Source organism: Pogoniulus pusillus, chromosome 20 (genome assembly GCF_015220805.1).
Source record: "Pogoniulus pusillus isolate bPogPus1 chromosome 20, bPogPus1.pri, whole genome shotgun sequence".
NCBI lineage: Eukaryota > Metazoa > Chordata > Aves > Piciformes > Lybiidae > Pogoniulus > Pogoniulus pusillus.
Genome location: NC_087283.1, coordinates 4,668,004 through 4,687,395, shown reverse-complemented (window position 1 = coordinate 4,687,395; position 19,392 = coordinate 4,668,004). Strand labels below are relative to the sequence as shown.

The 19,392-nt window shown below is 40.3% G+C and overlaps 1 protein-coding gene across 2 annotated transcripts in view; it reads right to left on the bottom strand.

Annotated features, from left to right (window-relative positions):
• WWOX (WW domain containing oxidoreductase) overlaps positions 1-19,392 on the bottom strand; it is a 539,956-nt gene that overhangs the window by 394,465 nt on the left and 126,099 nt on the right. For both annotated transcript variants that reach the window (XM_064159955.1, XM_064159956.1), the window contains exons 7-8: positions 7,361-7,546; positions 3,522-3,786 (exon numbers count right to left, since the gene is read on the bottom strand). In XM_064159955.1, coding sequence (XP_064016025.1) covers positions 3,522-3,786; positions 7,361-7,546 — 451 coding nt within the window. The remainder of the gene's footprint in view (positions 1-3,521; positions 3,787-7,360; positions 7,547-19,392) is intronic.

The window sequence follows — 19,392 nt, the reverse complement described above, 5'->3', positions numbered from 1 at the left end:
CTAAAATTATGCCTCTAAAAGCCTCATACCTGAGAAGACAGACAAGCCACATCTAAGCAAAAAAGGACAGATTCTAAATGATCCACAAATCTTAGACCAGCCTGACTTCATGAACTGTCCTAATTAGTGAAATTACGTTCAAGTCAACGCAGCTGCAGCAAGTAACAGCAAACAACTAAATAAGGCAGCAATATTAGAATTTTGATTCTCAGTGCTTCAGGCAATCAGATACAACTGAAGAGCTACCAGCAGTGTCTCCGAAGGTAAATTCTATCATGCTGAATGTCCCAAGTGCCACATGCCAGAGGCTGCATGACCTCTCCTGAAAATGGTGATTCACAGCACGCAACAGCAACTACATCCTCATCAAGCAAAGTGGAGCTATTCCACAGCCAAGAACCGAACAACAATGTTAAAACAAAATGTACTTCAGATACACAATGTATTATTTCTTCATTGTTAGAAACAAAAGTAAATAATTACTAAACTGTTACAATTTCAAGTAAGTAAACTTCAGGTAGATTAGTTTGTAAGAAAATGATGACAACCAAGTCAAAGGTGTGAAGATTAATTACCCAATAGAAACTTGCAGCCAGCACAGAATATAGAATCTACTTTATTCTGGGAAAAAAAAAACAACCAACCAACATATTTTCTACAAAATTAGAAAATAAAAATGTTTTTTTTGGTAATTTTCTCCTGCATCTAGCTTCAAAGTTTCCAAAGGAGCTGAAACTCTGGCTGTTATTCTGAGCTATCCACAGCTCTGAAAACCTCTATTAAGTTTATCTTTGTGAAATACAAATTAAAGATGTAATTATTTTCTATTAGCAGCTTTTAATACAATAATACAAAAAGACACCAGTCAGAATAAGGTATTTGCAGCTGCAGTCTCTGTGTGTGTGTGTATATAAATATATATATATGCATGTATGTGCATGTACAGTTTAAAACATAGCAAAGAGTTTCAAAATGGCTCCAGGAGGATTAGGCTTTACAGGTGCCATAATGCTGCAGCTGCTAAAGCTCCTGCCTCAGAGATCAAAACTGGTACAGGCACATCTGCATGGCAATCCCAGCTGAACTGATAATCCTTACCTCTCTCCACACAACCTTGATGCAGATCTTTCCATTCCAGTTATGGCCCCAGCTCAGTTGCAACTACTTTAAATGCTGCTGCATCATGCTGCATTGTGCAATGCAGACATTCTTCTAAAACACAGCAACCTGCAGTTCACAACCTTGGGACTGCAGCTTTTACCTTTAAGATTCACATTCAGTATTCTGATCAAAATACTCAGCTAAGCTGTGGGGTGAGCTGGTATAGAAGTACTGAGAGGAAGCCCTGAAAAAACATTGCTCAGAAATGGCAAGAGAAGCAGAAAATTATTTGCTCCCTAAAAATCTTAAAATAGAAAAACTGCTGCATTAATGATGTTGAGAATTTCTGCTCAGCTTGTTTGCATCCCAGGATGAGGCGTTTCTTCTAGTTCTACCAGCACCTCAAAAACATTGGTAAGGTTCAAGGGAACATAACAATTGATATCATATTATGAGGTATAAAGATGATGCTTACACTCAACCCATACACTCCATCATAACATTCAAACAACCCCCATGAAATACATACAAAAGCCAAGGGCTTATTGAAGTGATGGGGCTTGGGCTAGGGTGCAGTATTATCCAACACTGATTCTTTTTGATGCCCTCTCTATATACACTATATTTGTACTCTATTATATCACCTATAAACAAATTAATGTTGTAACAAAATCTACCCTTCTTTTAAAGAATTTAAAATGTATTTCAGTGTTTGATTTTCTTCCTTAGCAGATGAGATTATGTGAGCAGCAAACACAAAAGGTTCCTTTGTGAAAATATGTCAGAGCAAATGAAACTAACAACTCACAAATGTTCCACAGAGTGGATCCTTTTCATGGGCTGCTGATAACATTCACTTACCTGTTCTCAAGAGAACGTCAAGGATCTGTTTTACAAACTATATGTGTTTTTAGAGGTCCTGGTCAAAAAAAGTGCAGTTGAAAGACATTTATCACTTGTCCCAAGGTGCCAGAATGCTCACTTACCAACCTCATGGGCATAAACAGGTTTTTCATGCACAGGCTGCAAACTGCAGGCAGAGGTTAGAGGTGTGGAGACACTTCTGACTGACACATGTCAGTGCACAACACTAGGGCATATCTTTTTGCTCCACAGCCCTTGCTGAAGATGCAGTATTGTTTAAGATCTGTTCATTGTTTGACATGTAAGCAGAATTTTAAGCATCATACAATGTGTTTTCATTTTACATCAATCCAGCATAGATTAAGAGTGATTTAATTACCTCAGTGATAACGAAACATGCAAGCAAAATTCTTTGTGCAGCTACATATACAAATTCCACCATTGATTTGTTTAGATACTACAGATTATGTGGTAGATTAAGCTAGGTAAATCTGGATTCTTCTGCCTCAACAATGCCCTCACTTTTCTTTTTCAAATAAACCAAATTAATCCAGCTCAGTGTGATAATTTACTAGTTACATTACACCACAACCACACTTGTCAGTTGTGAAATCTTCTTTAAAAGGGGCCTGTCTAGAGCTTGAACACATCGCCAGGCCTAGATGAGTTCTGCAGTGGCATGAATGTTTTCATTTCCCTGTTTGGAAACTTCAAATATTCAAGGATGACTCCCTCTCCTTTTGGGAATATCCTTCTTTGTCATTCAATAAGAGATGAGAAACAGCAATAAGGTTAAAGGGAGCCATTTCTCAATGGAGCAAAAGTCTTCTTCTACCTAGAAAAAAAGTAATTTAGCTCTCCTTATAAATATCCTGGGTTAGAAGTTCAAGGGATAAGAACAACCCAGCTAAGCAGTGGAGATGCTGCAAATTCTTTCATAATGATGCCTCATAAAGGTGGTTGTGAAAGAGCTGCATAGCCTTTCATTATGCCATGGTCCTGGTCCAAAGTCCAATGGAGACAAAGGGAAAACCTCCATTGCCTTAAGGACTGTGTAAGAATCAAGGAAATTGTTGGGCTGTTTTGTTTCTTAAAATATGAATGAAAGTGCTTTTACCACTGAAAGCACTCTCCCTCAGCCATTAATAATGTCTGTAGTATCTTTTCTAACTAGGGCATCTGTTTACATAAAAAATGCAGTCAAGCATATTCCACTTCAAAACCAAAACACTTTTTTGATGTTTCACGTATACTGAGCACAGAAATAACTCTAAACTATCCCAGATGAAAGATGCATAACTACCTTAAACACAGTGAAAATCATCTATTCAAACAAGGAAGTAAGGAACTTCATCTAAGAAGGTTCCTTTACTGAAGATGGACAAAGTTAATCCATAATGGTCGAAGAATCTTCTTCCAGAGCACAATGTTTGTCAGTAGAATAAGGGTGGCAGTTGCAAAAGGTCAGAGCTGAGACCTACATCTAGATTTTTGTAACTTTACTCCCCTGATTCGAAAAATGAAGATGTGTAAAATACTGTAAGTCATTCACTTACCATGGATTTGGTGAAAGGTCGAGCCAAGGTAAACAGCAGGGTGTACACCCACCAGTTTCGATGAATGGAGGAGTAAATCATATTTCCAGGATGGACTGCATTAGATGTCACTCCGTGGGGAGAAAGGCGTCGGTTCAACTCGTTGGAGAAGAGTATATTGCAAAGCTTGGAACGGTTATAGGCCAACATAGCCCAATAGTCCTTCTTAGATGGAGAAAGCAGGCTGAAATCAAGTTTGCCAGAGGAGTCTTTAATTTCTGTAAATCTAAAAAAAAACCCAGAGTTAATTTTACTCTCATTAAGAACAACACAAAATGTAGACAAGAGAACTTGGACAGAATCAACACAAGCCACCTCATTTAGCAGTTGAAAGCATCTGCTGGAAAGTGCCAGAGATGCAAGGAATAATTTCGCATAATATGGCAGTAAAATTATTGACTATTTAGAAAGAGCAAATGATAAATAGAAGCAGATCCAAAAAAAGGGCTTTACTGATTTAAAGGCATCATACATGTAACTCACGATTCACTTTATTTTACATCTGAAAAGAAGATTTTGCCTTGAATTCACGAATGCACAAGCAACTTGGAGGAACTAACGCAGGGTAAAATAACTCTGCCTTAGAAGCAGAGAAAACCAGCATCCTTGCATTTCCCTTTCTTCCCTTCCCCTGCTTATTTTACCCAGTGTTCACAGACTGCACACTTTCAGTTAAATGTTCAAGTAACTATGGATGAGTCTCACTGCCTCTTAGACTCTTTTTTTGGATTAAAAATTGATGAATATAAAGGGGTTATAACCTTGGTAACTTGCCATCAATAGTCTTATATGTTTAAAAGATAAATATAAACAAAGCCAAAATGAGTTCTGGCAGAGTATAATGTTTTTAAGTATACCCACGGCATGGCTGAACACAAATCAAAGTAACTAGTTGATGTTTTTTAATTGGGGCTGACAGAGTCATTAAACACCAGCTGTTTGTTTCATTCCTTTTCTTTTTTTTCCCTTTTAATAACAAAGTAGTGAATGTTCAAAAGACATTTAGATGAAGAAAATGAAGTTTCCACATAGCATTCCCCCCCCTCCCCCAATTCTTAACATTCCATGTGCCAATTTACTGGTATATCTTAATACTAGGAAATAATACTACATTTAGTAACAGATCTATGTTTCATTCAGAAGAGCTTCTAAAAATAAAAAGGATTTAGCAAGCATTTTTTAACACTCAGAGTTTTCAGAATCAGCTGGGGAGAAGAGGGATAAACATAATTACAGTACACACTAGAAAAATGTTTTAAAATATCCTTACTAATTTTGCATCTCATGCCCAGAAATGAAGAGATCAGCTGGAATTTCTACATTCATGCTGTGAGGAGAATTATAATACACTCAGAGAAAAGCAACCCCAGTATTTGAAGTCAAGAGGAACCCAGGATGTTCTGTATCTTGCAGAATTAGCCCTTCAGTTTCACAATTTTTGTTTAGATAAAACACGTTTCTGAAATTAACAGGACTATTCTGGGAGGAATTTCCTATATTCATTCCTCAAGTAATAATTTATGACACCAGAAATGATCTATAAATAAATTACTTTGTGTACACTGTGTTATGGTGGCATATTTTGAGTCCAGTCCTGCAAGTGTGCTTATGTGGGTCAGTTTGACTTACATTTGCAATCTCCGTGAATGCAGAAGGATAAGGGCTGTACAATCAAATTAACAACACAGAAATATAGACAGAAGGAAAGTCGACCTCCTTATTATTCTGATTTTAATACGATGTGCTTAAAGCACCCAAAAGCTTAATTTAAACAGAAATAATTTGCGCCAAATCCAGAGAACCAACTGGAAATCAGCGAAGAACCAGAGAGGCAAATAAATATTTTGCCTTGGAGCAGTTTAGTCTAATGTTTTCTGCAAACACAGGGCTTTAGTTTTCCCCTAACAGGGGGTCTTGACTCCAGCGAAAAGATCCAGCCAAGGTTTATGGAAGTAATTAGATACCAACACTTCTGTTTTACAACATAGTTTAAGGCTCAGAGTTCTCAAGTAGGTCAGAAAGTACTACTACCTAACCTCTAAACTAACTCCTTAAATCAACTTCTTGCCATTAAACAGACTGGGGGAGGGAAAGCATACTAATTTAACATTTGCCATTACACACGAATCGGACCCCTTAATAAAGAGAAATTTACTAGTTGCATTTATTATTTCATTTAAACACAGACCCTTAGTTATTTTTTGTTGGGTTTCTATAAACCTTGGCTGATCTTAGCCACGAGCACTTTAGAAATTGTTTCTGAAAACACAGATAAAGATGTCCAGAGATGTGAACTCTAGTTACACATAGCACTTAATACACTGAAAAACAAAGATGTCATTTAAAATACTACCAGGGATACAAACTTACAGAGGGGAACAAGCAGCTGACAATTCAACATAATCTCCCATTAAATAACAGCTCATTTATACGTATCCCATTGTGCCCTCCACATCTGGCAAGTGATTGGAGTTGGCAGATTTATTTCTAGAGCTATCTCGCTTGCCCCACAGTAGCCTCTCTCACTCCTAACAGGACTCTGCTACTTGCTTTCACAAACCTGGTGTGATTTGCAAAGATAAGGATGTCCAGATTTTGTTACCACCTAATTACTAGACATTTCATGTCTTTTAACACTGGGGAGGATTATTACTGGCATTTTCTATTGCTTCCTTTCATTTCAGCCATCATAAATTTAAAATGGTAAAAGTAAATCTATCTGCAGTATGTCATTTATACCATAAGCCCCTGTGTTTGGAAGTGATAAAGGTTTCAGCCCGACCCTTGGCTGGTCTCTCTCTACCAGGTCCCTGGGGTTACATTTTATGGAAACATGATTAAAAAAATAAGCTTCATTCTGGGTCACTAAAACATTTCAGAAATATGAAGACAGGAGGGGGAAAAAAAAAGAGGCACTCACACATTGGTTTGCTAGAGCTGCTACATACAACCAAAAGTGAAATAGAAATCAACAGCAACGTTTAAAGCTGGACATTACAGGGCTAAGTCTGCAGTCCCTGAACTAAATCACAAGGCAGTAAGTGGTTGGTGCCTACTAAAATTCAGAACTGGGGCATGCATTTTGCACAAGGAGCTTAATTTAAATCAAACTTATCTTTTCAGTTATTAACACAAATACCACAACCATGTCTGAATTAAGGCAAACTGCCTTTATTTTTTTTTTTTTTGCCAACTCTACTTCTCCTGGCAGAAGGAAAGATGAGCAGCTAACATTTTAATTAAAAAAATTACCAAAAGAAGCATGGCTGGATTTCTAATACATATTAACTACACTACTTCCCATTTTACAATTATACAGCTAATGTCTGCATTGAATTCCCTAATTTCTCATTATAAAACAATTGGATTTCATCTCGCAGGTTTTAATTGCATTGTTTCTCCTGCTAAAATAACTGCACATTCTTCTTGGTATGATGTTGAAGTTGTTGAATGACAAATCAATACAGGTCATGCCATTCAGATTTAATCAATTATTATTCCATCTCCTCACAAAATCAATGAGTGGTCTGAAACGCGGTGAAAATCTGCATTCATACAAAGAATGATCAAAAAATACCTACACGCTGTTCTAAAAGTAGAACACACTTTAGCCAGCAACAGAGCCAAATCCAGTAACATCCACAGGCATTAGTAATGCTTCTATTTTTAAAGAGATTATTCAAAGGAAAATGCTTGAGAGCAAGGCCTTGCATTTTCACAAACTTCTGCAGCTCTGCCATAACTGTTTCATGCTTTATGGATTAAAGACTTCAGCTAAACCAAAGGCAACATTCACCCACCTGTGTGATTCGGAGGACACCATCACAACCCTGGCAGGAGATGAGTGGCGTAAAATGTCTTCCAGAAGCTGGATGAGATAGAAATGTCCCAAGTGGTTCACCTGGAAGGTCGACTCCAGGTCATCCTCTGTCAAGCACCAGGGAGCCCCAAACACAGCAGCATTGCAGATGAGTATGTGAAGAGGCCTAAACAATTAGAAGCATTGGATCAAATCACATCAGGGAAAAGAAATCTCCAAGAAATACAAGTCATTGCATTGCTGTGTTGTGATGGTTTGGGTGTTACCTGCCCCCCCCCACCTTAGAAAATCACCCAGACTAGACTCAGCCAGCTCTGGAAATACGAATGCAGCTTATATTTACAGCTAGCACAATACACAAGCAGATATTTACAGTAATACAGATTTATACAGAAATATACAAGGCAAAAAGGTAATACAGAAACACAACTCCCCTCCCAGAAACCTGTGTCCCCAGGAGGGGCTCTCAACCGCCCCTTCACCTTCTCCCTATCCCTCTCAACCTTACCCCACTCCCAAGGAAGAATAGAAGTTCAGCCAGAGGGTTAGGAAGCAAAGTGGGTTAGTCCAAAATGGAGGGTGAGGTTAGAGAGTAATGTACAGCTCAGACAGCTCCCCAGCAGCAGCCCAAGTGAGAGTGGTTATCTATGTTTTTATTTCTTGTTCCTATACATCTCAGCAAGCCTGTGAGCAAAGTAGACATCACCACTGTTTTCCTTTTACAGCCTGTAATCTAGTTCTTCTCACCAAAACATTCTAGTTAGCTTCAAACTAGCACATGTGTGAACCAAAGTGTGTCTTTGGTATGGGTGTGAAGGCTCTGGTGGCAGGGCACCTGCAGGGTGATTTGAGAAGGAGCTGCCCTGCACTGGCCACTGGCAGGCACAGCTGGCCACAGCTGGCCACAGGGAGACACAGCTGTGGTGCTCAAGGTGGGGAAATGAATCAGATCACAGCCAACTTTGTATGCCCTGAACATTCACAACAGTAGTGGATGGATGTCTGACATGAATGGGCAGGTCACTGGAAATACCTCAGTCACCTTCTAAAGCATTTAGAAAAGAAACTTCTAGTGGTGGAGCAACTACTATCATTTTTTCTTGTGTGGGATACACACCTATGCCTTACATTTGCACAAATGGCAGGGGGAAAGTGATTAAGTGGAAAAAAAAAATCCTCCAGAAGCTGCAGTCTTTGGTGGGAAAACTGCACACAATAGAGATGAGACTCTTCAGACAAAATCCTTCCTCACTGAACTCAGCTAACCCAGTTTAAACAGAAATGCCACAACGGACGAACTTTGAAACGAAGTGTTCCTAATTTGCTTTGTGAAGATAAGATTCTACTAAACTAAGCTGGCAAAGAGCCTAGTCTCTCACATATCTCTCTCATTCAAAACCAGGTCCAGAAAACTTAAAATTCTTCAATGTTTTCACCACAATCTCAGGGTGCTATATACCTTGCAGCCTTTCCAAACTCCACAGCAAGATCAAGGACAAACATCCTTTTTGTTCTCTCTTAGCTCTTTCCAAGTCCTCACAAACCACAGCAAAGACTCTGGTTCTCAGACCTCAGATGGATCTACACTTGGAGTATCATCGCTAGTTAAAACTTGGCAACAAGATTGATTCAGAATCTGATGCAGCAGACCTCAGCAAGTGCACCTGAGCTGAAAACCTCAAACTTGAGACTCTGCATCTGGCATCTTTGCCCCGACATAATTAAATATGAAAGGTCACATGAAATAATGATTCCCAAACAAATACCTTTCATTCCCTCATTCACTGTTCACTAAAATCTTTTATGTCCCAACACTACAATATTATGCCACATCTGTTTGTATAGCCCCTTTCAGCCTATTATGTCTTCACTGCAACTGGCCAAATCCCACGGTACAAAATCAACCACTCGACATAAACTCTAATCCTGAAGATAATAAATGAAGCACAACTAGGAAACGTAGCTGCTTTGCCTCTCTTCTGTCCAAGCACTCCCTCACAGCCCTCCACACAAAGGATGACAAGGGACCCAGAGTCAGATCATGGCTGAAGGACACGGATACTGCAGCTCTGAGCATCTGCAAAAGGAATTCTGGAAAGGAATACGAAACACTGAGCCCAATCTAAGCAATTAGTTTCCATCAGGCACGTCTGAACACCCAAGATTTTGATAGCCCAGTTTAAAAACACAACCAACCCACATTTCTGGGGGGACTCAAATGCACCTCAGGTGCCTAGTGCAAAAGCCACATAAGCATTGCCATAAACAGTGGGCTGTGTTTTCTTATTAAAATACATCTCCACTTCAGCCCCGCTGGGACAGCTACCAGTGTAGCCTGCTCTAATAAGAAGTTAACAATCCAACAGCTGTACCTGTGCCAACTTGGAAAAAATGGAACAGAAAGCTTCGGAGGCTGTGTGAGCCATCTGTGTGCTTCGGCAAGTGCTGCGTTTCCCCTGCGGTCAGTGACACTCTGCGGTGGCTGGAGGGATCCTGGGTCTCCCTTCACAAAACCACAAGGACAAAGGCCCATCCCAGGGGGAAGGACCTGCTCGCCCCAGGAAATCTCTATACTGTCCTTCTATTCTGTCTTCTGGTGTCACAGCTTGCAAGGCAGTGCCTGACTGCTGCCCTTCCCTTCTCTTCCCTGCCTCTCCTCCCTTCGCTCCTCTCCTTACCTCACGGTTGGCAGGGGAGATGGCTCCTGGCGGGCAGGGAATTGAGCTGCGTCATGCGGCCTGCTGAGGGAGGCCTTGCAGGCCCCAGCTGGGGAGGGCAGTTCCGGCCTGCCCTCAGGCTGGCTGAGGGCGGAAGGGTGGAGGATTCTAGAAGGCCAGTTTGGGCTTAACGAGGTTTGTATTCTACCTGATTGCTTTTGTCTGTACGCTCTTGTAAATAGAATCTCTCTTTAAACTTCACAGAGTTAACCAGCTTGGAAGAGACCCCCAGGATCACTGAGTCCAACCTATCACCTCACCCTTCTCATTAGCTAAGCCGTGGCACTAAGTGCCTCACCCAGCCTCCTTTTAAACACCTCCAGGGATGGTGGCTCCACCACCTCCCTGGGCAGCCCATTCCAATGCCAATCACTCTTTCCATGAAGAATTTCTCCTAATGTCCAGCCTAAACCTGAGGCTGTGTCCTCTTGTTCTGTCACTGGGTGGCTGGGAGAAGATACCAGCCCCACCTGGCTACAACCTCCTTTCAGGTAGTTGTAGAGAGCAATAAAGTCTCCCCTGAGCCTTCCCAACCCCACCTGGCTACAACCTCCTTTCAGGTAGTTGTAGAGAGCAAGAAAGTCTCCCCTGAGCTTTCCCAACCCCACCTGGCTACAACCTCCCTTCAAGCAGTTGTAGAGAGCAAGAAAGTCTCCACTGAGCCTTCCCAACCCCACCTGGCTACAACCTCCCTTCAAGTAGTTGCAGACAGCAATGAGGTCTCCCCTGAGCCTTCTCTTCTGCAGGCTGCACACCCCCAGCCCCCTCAGCCTCTCCTTACAGGGCTGTGCTCCAGGCCCCTCCCCAGCCTTGGTGCCCTTCTCTGGACACCTTCCAGCACCTCAACATCTCTCTTAAATTGAGAGGCCCAGAACTGGACACAGCACTTTGGAATTGTATGGTCATTTAATTGGGTTTAATTAAAAAACAACAACAAAGGATCAAGCCAAAACCGCTTCAGTCCTTTCTTGCCTTTTCCAAACATTTTGGTCTAACTTTTTAAGTAATTGACATTAAAGAGACCATAAAAAGTACTTACAATATTCTGTTAGAGAAATCTATGCAGAAATAGAAAGCTAAATAGAGGGACAAACATTTTAAAACACTCCATACTGAAAAAGTAATATTTGATTCCATTTCAGAAATCCTTTTTTTCTCCCTTTAAATGGTTAAAAACTGCTTTATCTAGAAAACACCACAGAATAGAAAGCCGAAGGGTTGTGCCAATAGATATTGCTGTTGTGCTTCATTTCAGCTCAGGATGAACCACCTCTCAGGTTTGGATCCACAGCCATTAAGCTATTAGTGTCTCTCATCAGACTGCTAACAAAGGTCCAATTACTGAAAACTGTCATCTAAGTTTTTGTGAACTGGACATTTAAACACCAAGAAATGAAAGAGATTACCTATGTAAGAACCACCATATAGTGATGACTTTCAGCCACAGATGACAGATTCTAATCTCAGTGGTGCAGAACTCTATCACTGAATGTATCATTACACAGGAACAAAAAATTTCAGATACATGACAAATCACACTACACATCTGGCACTACAATTTTGCTTCATGACAGGAGAATTTTTAAGCAATAGCAGAACTATGACCTTGATTTCACAAGTTCATTAAAAACATTGCTGCAATCTACATTAGGCTTCCTCCTGAGTATAAGGGGGGGAAAAATCTACTCTCAGTTTAAAAGAATTTGTAATTCTACATCACAGGCACAGCCAAGGCCAAGAAAAAATGGCAGCAGCAAAAGAAAATCTTCTTTAGTGTTTACTTTATTTGTTGATAAAGCTCCCTCTAACCACGACACCTATGTGATATTTCTGGAAACACTCTACAGTTAAAACTTTGCAGAGTGTTTTGAAAATTTACCCCTGTGTCTCCTTAATATGTTTTCAGTCAGTGACTTATATCATGCTAAGTGAGCTATGGTGGTCTACCATTACAATTTAGGTATGCACTGGGACTCGAACATGAGCTGCCCCACCATGATATGGAGTCACTGTTTCTTATCTTTCACAGCATGACTGAGGCTCAAGGAGACAACTTGCTTTAACTGCAAGCAAGGCAGAAGTTCTGGGAAACTCTCACCTTGCTGCTAAGCCCATCTACAATTCAGTGAAAGCTAAAATGTACCTACAATTAGCAAGGACATTCTTCATTATGAATGTATCATCTGAAAAGCATCTAATATCTTGCACTCTTTGCAAGTCTCTGGTACATTACTGCACTGGGCAAGGCACTTACATCTCATATGTTGTGCTCACTCCACTGTTAGAAGCAACAAAGCAATCCAAGTGCTCTACACTATTTGAAAATACAGTAAGTTAATATATTAGAGAGATACAGAAATTAAGTTCTTACTATAAATCAACTAGTTATGAAATTTAATAATCAATTTGTTAGCACCTGATGTAAAACTATGATCTGTCAACAGCCTCCCAAGCTGGCTGTGTGCAGCAGTAGATATTTCCAAGGGAATTAATTACTGATGATTTGCAAAGGTAAGAATAATATTTTTCAACAAATGTAGCCTGTGCACTAGGAGGTTAAACAAACACCACCAAAATGTCAACAGAGTTCTTGGCTTTGGTGTTCTCCCTTTTCAAACGTAATGAAATAGTTAACCAGAAATTATGCAAAGGGAATACTTTCTAATCTTCCCATGAAGCAGAATGTCACACCATCTGGGGCACTTCTCAAGTGATTTGAAAAGTTCACACTGTTTGGAATTACACAGACATTCAACAGAAAAAGCTTTGCCATATCCCCAAAGTCCCATAAGCAACTGTAGACCTATGGCATGGCCAGTAAAGAAGGCAGAGTTGTGACTTCTCTTCCACAAAGAAGCGAAATCACAGCCCACTAAACTTTTCCACCCCACAACCACGAACATGCACGTTGCCTCCTCTGAAAGTTCTGTCAGGGAATGGCTGTTTGCACAAAGGAAATAACCAACACACAGGCTAGGCTGATAACCTTCCAGGGGAAAAAAAAGTGGGTTAACCCAGCATCTCAAAAATCCCCTTCAGTTTTACAAGCAGTATTGGGAAACTGAGCAACTAGGAAACCCTAAGGGGCAGCAGCAGAAAATCTTGGAACCATGCACCCTAGAATCATAGAATCAACCAGGTTGGAAGATCATCCAGTCCAACCTAGCACACAGCCCTAGCCAATCGACTAGATCATGGCACTAAGTGCCTCATCCAGGCTTTTCTTGAACACCTCCAGGAACAGTGACTCCACCACCTCCCTGGGCAGCCCATTCCAATGCCAATCACTATCTCTGGCAACAACTTCCTCCTAACATCCAGCCTAGACCTCCCCCGGCACAACTTGAGACTGTGTCCCCTTGTTCTGTTGCTGGTTGCCTGGCAGAAGAGACCAACCTCAACCTGGCTACAACCTCCCTTCAGGTACTTGTAGACAGCAATGAGGTCTGCCCTAAGCCTCCTTTTCTCCAGGCTAAACAACCTCAGATCCCTCAGCCTCTCCTCACAGGGCTGTGCTCAAGGCCTCTCACCAGCTTCATTGCCCTTCTCTGCACACACTCCAGTATCTCAACATCTCTCTTGAATTGAGGAGCCCAAAACTGAACACAGTACTCAAGGTGTAGCCTTGAGAAGTTTCTAACACTGACACAAAAATATTTACTTGATGAAAACAAACAAATACATAAACAAACAAAGCAAACAAGCACTGCTGACTCAATGAATTCTTAAAATGAATGCTTAATCTCTAACATCCCTCTTTTTAAACACATTGACTGAAAAGTCAGCAAAAATACCCTCTAGTGCTACCTGCCAGCTGACAGAATTGAGCATCCTTGTCAGACAGGCTTCATTTAAGGCAAGCCACTACGAGAGGGCTTAGAGGCCTGATGGAGTCTGACCTCCTGCTACAAGCAAGGAAAATTCTCTGAAATTCATCCTACTGGATTGCTTTGCAGGATTTGACACTGTTGCTCAGCAAATACTTCTGCTCCACTTTCAAGAGATTAATGGGAGCAGTGAAACTTCTGCTTCTTCCTTTGTAAACAGTCAGATTTAGAACTAAGCAGGAAACTTACACTACTTCTGGATTTCTCTCTATTAGCTTTTCTTACACACACAGGAGGAAATAAAACAACTAAAACCCCTCATATCAGAGACTATTATTATTTTGGGGGCCCATTATCCACAGCTTTGAATTCCCTTTTACATACGTGCAATGTAAGTCTAAATTTTCTCTCACTGACAGCACACAGCATACTCTGGGTATTGATATTATCAGGCGTAAGTGCTGCACTTCCCTCACCTCAGTCCCTCCTCAGGACCACATGTCAAACCAAAATCCATCCCATAAACCATGTCTTTCTTTGTCAAAGTGTGGTATTATTGCTAGTTCTGTATCCCTGAGGATTCAGAATACTTCCATATGTATGTTTTCTTAAAGTCTTAGGGCCAGGTTGGGGCAGAAGAGGGATAGGATAATGCTCCACAACTTAATTCTTTATCCATTCAACCATTCACCATTTCCACTTTGCATCCCCTTCCTTTTCTCAAGCTCTAGCACAATAAAAGGTGTGCTTTGTCCCATTACTTGTCATGCCTTGCAAAGACATTTTGTTTTAAAACTCCCTGATGCTTAAGAGACAGCAGCAATGAACATGTCTAGAAACTGGCAGTTTTCATTCAGCAGCTCACCTAAGGACGTTCACTACCTCAGAGTGGACACAGAGAACTTTCTGCAAAATCCCAACAGCAAATCACTATTTAGACAGACACAGCAGCAGTTAAAAAGAGCTGTAAAGGAATGTTCATTTTTGCAATCACCATGGAATGATTTGTTGTTTCTGCATGTACTTATAAATATGTCAACTTCACAGGGACACAGTAAAGACTTGTTAGAAAAAAAAGACAGCTACAGCTCTCAAGGAAGGTCAGGTACTGCTTTTATTACATATTAGCCAGATTTCCCATTGAAAACAGCTAACTCCCTGCAAAATGTTTGGGGGACCATAGCTGATCACTGAAACAATAAAACACTTCATGCATTCTGAACACTTCGCTTGCCAATGACAACTCCTTCCTCTGTTTTGCCTAGAGATATATAGAGCTGTAATAGAATTCAGAGAGCCCCAAGCAGCTGCGTGCTGCCATTCAGACCTGAAAGATTCCATGTTGTGATAAAAATTAATGTACTTTGGCATCCTCTGGGATCTTTGGTTCCTTGGGAACAGCTAATGAAGAAATACAACCTTTCTCGACTCTAACACAAATTTTTGGATTCTAAGATTGAGACACACATGATATATGCATGGCCTGTCTAATGTCACCATACCCAAGTGCCAGAAGACTCTGCCTTCATATGCTTTAATTATCTCCCACAGAAAACCTTTAACTAAATAGACTAAATACATATTAATGTATATGTAATTAAATAGCTACTCCTCCCTTGTAAGTTTCCAAAGACAACATCAATTAAACATACAGATCTTCTTAAAAAACATTAAGATATAGCACTGCAAAATCCCTGTTTGATTTGCAACAGAAAACCTTTTATTCAGACATACCAAGTTACACATGTTTTGCTTTCTTGGATGCTCCAAACAGACCTCCCAGCTGGTGCATCTTGTGGAAGCCTTCTATCATATCATAGAATCATAGAATCAACCAGGTTGGAAGAGACCTCCAAGATCATCCAGGCCAACCTAGCACCCAGTCCTATCCAGTCAACTAGACCATGGCACTAAGCACCCCATTCAGTCTCCTCTTGAACACCTCCAGGGATGGTGACTCCACCATCTCCCTGGGCAGCCCATTCCAATGGGAAATCACTCTCTCTGTAAAGACCTTCCTCCTAACATCCAGCCTAGACCTTCCCTGGCATAACTTTGAGACTGTGTCCCCTTATTCTATTGCTGGTTGCCTGGGAGAAGAGACCAACCCCCACCTGGCTACAACCTCCCTTCAGGTAATTGTAGGCAGCAATGAGGTCCCCCCGGAGCCTCCTCTTCTACAGACTAAACAACCCCAGCTCCCTCAGCCTCTCCTCATAGGGTTTGTGTTCCAGGCCTTTCACCATCCTTGTTGCCCTTCTCTGGACACGTTCCAGCACCTCAACATCTCTCTTGAATTGAGGGGCTCAGAACTTGTAGGAAGAGAGGACCACAAGACTTAACAAGCTATCTTAGCCTCAGCTTCAACTCAGTTATAGACACATGGCTCAAAATGGCAACAAGACCAAGAAGTGCACTGAGCAGAAAAACACTGGAGGGTTAGCAAAGTTTGATCATTAGTTTGGAGGGAACAGAGTGCAAAACATCCAAAGGCAAGTGGCAAGTCTGCAAATTTTGAAGTTATAAAGTTCTAAAAAAAGCCCTGAAAAACCCCTTTCTGTTAGCAATATGTAAAAACACTAAATATTTTCATAAATGCAACTAGATGTGACGTTGTGGTGAACTGTCACTCTCACCTTTGTGTTAATAGTGGCTTTAAAACAAAAAGCTTCAGAGTCAGAAGATAATTCCACAGTAAGGTAGATGAAATGAAAGGTGATCTGGCAAAAATACCACGATCTCTGCTGCCAGTAAAAGTGAGGAGGGGTTAAGCTTGGAAGATTTTTAATTTACAAAATGCTGGAAACAATTTTTTGGATCCACATGACTCGATGCATGCTACCACTGTGGGGTAATTGTGTATGAGAGCTTGAAAACAGAAGGAATAAGAAAAAAGAAGGGGGGGGAAAGTTAGGCAGAAAGCCAATCCCTCAGCTTTAATAAGGCAGGATACCACTGTAAAGAGAACAACAACAACAACAAAGTTTCACCCTAATGTTATTATATGTTTCAAATGCAGTCAGCCTTTGATCTTACTTAAATTTAAGATATGTGCTGCCTGCAACAGTAACTTCTGAACTCTGCACATTTCAATAATGAATTCAGTGGGAATACTTTTTGGTATCTAAAAATGCAAAGTTGTCCAGAAGTTTGTGTCTTGGTGGCACTGTCAGAATGCCAGCTTTATTCTAAGAGGAGCTCAATTGTTCTTAGCTTTAATTCACAAAGTTATTTCCATAAGTGGCACAGAGTTAACAGATTTATATAGTGGTAGCAGACAGGTTCAAATGTTGAGACAGTAGCAGTGACTATCCCTGACAGAAGTATCAGAACTATTAAGCATCTTGGCACAATGGCATCACTGATAACTCATTTAAACCATATATTCTTTTTTTTTGCCCTGTATCTGTAAGTTATGTGTACAACAGCTTGCTAAACAAATCCCATTTTTATATAGGTATTTATATGAATTTGCCATGCAATAACTATGATTTAATTATGGGTAAAGCAAAATTAAAACCCAACTTAACAGACCTGCAAAATGTCAGTTAAAATACATGAAAATGAAAAAAAAAACCCAAACAAACCCAACCCAGTATTCTGGCATGAATTTTCAGCAGGCTCTGAAATCTTAATTGCACCCACAAGGTTTCAGAGTGCTTCTGCTTGCAGCATGAAAAATGGATGTACTCATAGAGTTTGAGGCCTCAGTTAAGAAAGCCAGCTGAAAATCTGGCCCTCTCCATTTTGGATCTGGTTAGGGAAATAAGAAGAGACTAATGTTCCAAATAGAGAATCATAATTCATAACTGCTGTCTTTTCCATATTTCTACACACAGCATAAGTGAATAAACTGTTAGCCTAGGCCAATTCTTACCACCAAAAAAAATAAAGTTTTAAAGTATAGGAAAGTAACTGCAGTGAAAATCACCACATGGAAGGGCCACAATTATGCATTGTTGCTACCAGTGCAGAAAATCTCAAGTAGCAACTGTGGGCAAAGATTGTTTTATGCCATTAAAGTAATTCAATATTTTTCTGAATAATTTCATTTCTCCCCCCCAAACACTAAGAACATTAAATTCATGTCTTACTGTTTGGCTGAAGCTAACTCTAGTTCAAATCAAGTGGCACCACTCAGAACTAAAGATGCACATAAAATTTAATCGAGAACTTTACTGCTCACTTCTGCCTGCTAACTATTGTGATCATGGAAGTGCTCTTGTGCTGAAGATGAGGTAAATGCCATGATAGCATGACTGGAAAGAGAAAAAGCTGCATCAACTCAAGAGTATAGATAAAGCAAACTTTTTTTTTTTCTCCTATGGGGATGAGGCATTTTCTGGAACATATTTATAGGAATACAGCAAAATCTACCAGTCTACATACTCTGAGCCCAAATTTTATCTGTGGACAAAGCTGCAACACCTAACAAATCCAAACAAGATTCCTGTCAAATCTCAGAAGCCTGATAACTTGAAGATGAATCACCTAATTTTAACTTACAAATAAGGGAGCTTTCTTAGCTCGGAAGAACTATTTCAATTTATATTAAATGTTCCTTTTCAGATTAATTTTTTTCTTCCTGTTTATTACTTATGTTTTTTTGCAATACTCCCTCAGTTGTGTCATTTGTTTTCTGTATGTAACCAGCCCCTGTTAAATTCCTGCTGAGCAGAGGATGACATTTCTTCATTCTTCACTTAGTTTTCACAATCTCTCAGATTTTCAAGCACATTCAAGAAGGCTTTTTTTCCCTCTCTCTACAAGTTATTTAATTAAGGCAGCAGATTTGTAGTCTCAGCAATTCTCCCTCCGCTCCTTGCAAACCCAGCAACACCACCTTCCCAAGCTGCAACAGGGTTTGATGTTGAATTCAGTGAAATTTTTAATTCCTTTTTCTGGAGTAGCTCCATTCTGGTTTTCTTATCCAGGAAGAGAAATGTGAAACAGGGTCCTTGAGGACTCTTCTTCCTCTCAACCAGGGAAGAACAAGCTCCCAGGTTTGGATGTGACTAAGAGCACATCCTTCCATCTATTGACAAAACACTGTACCTAGAGCCATGAAGTGTTTTAGATAATAGAGCCATGAAGTGTTTTAGATAAGCACAATTTCAAAAGACAAGAAAATCCATTTATAAAATTGCTGTAGGTAGATCAGGTGCCACCAAGACTAACAGATTCTGGATATCAGAATGTCTCAGAAAGCAAGAGCAGACTGGAGAAATTAGACAATAGAACTATCCACACTCAGAAGCTTAATATGTTGACTGCTGAATACTGAAAGCCTCTTCACATCACATGTTGTGAGAAATAAAAACACAGACCTTTAGTAAAACATGTACCTTCATATAAAACTTCTCCTTCACACCTGGAATTTATTGCAAGGTTTTTCCCAGAAACCAAGATCTTTGCAACTCTGAACTCAAATGACAGCTTTGCTTAGAAAGCAACACAAACACTTGTCC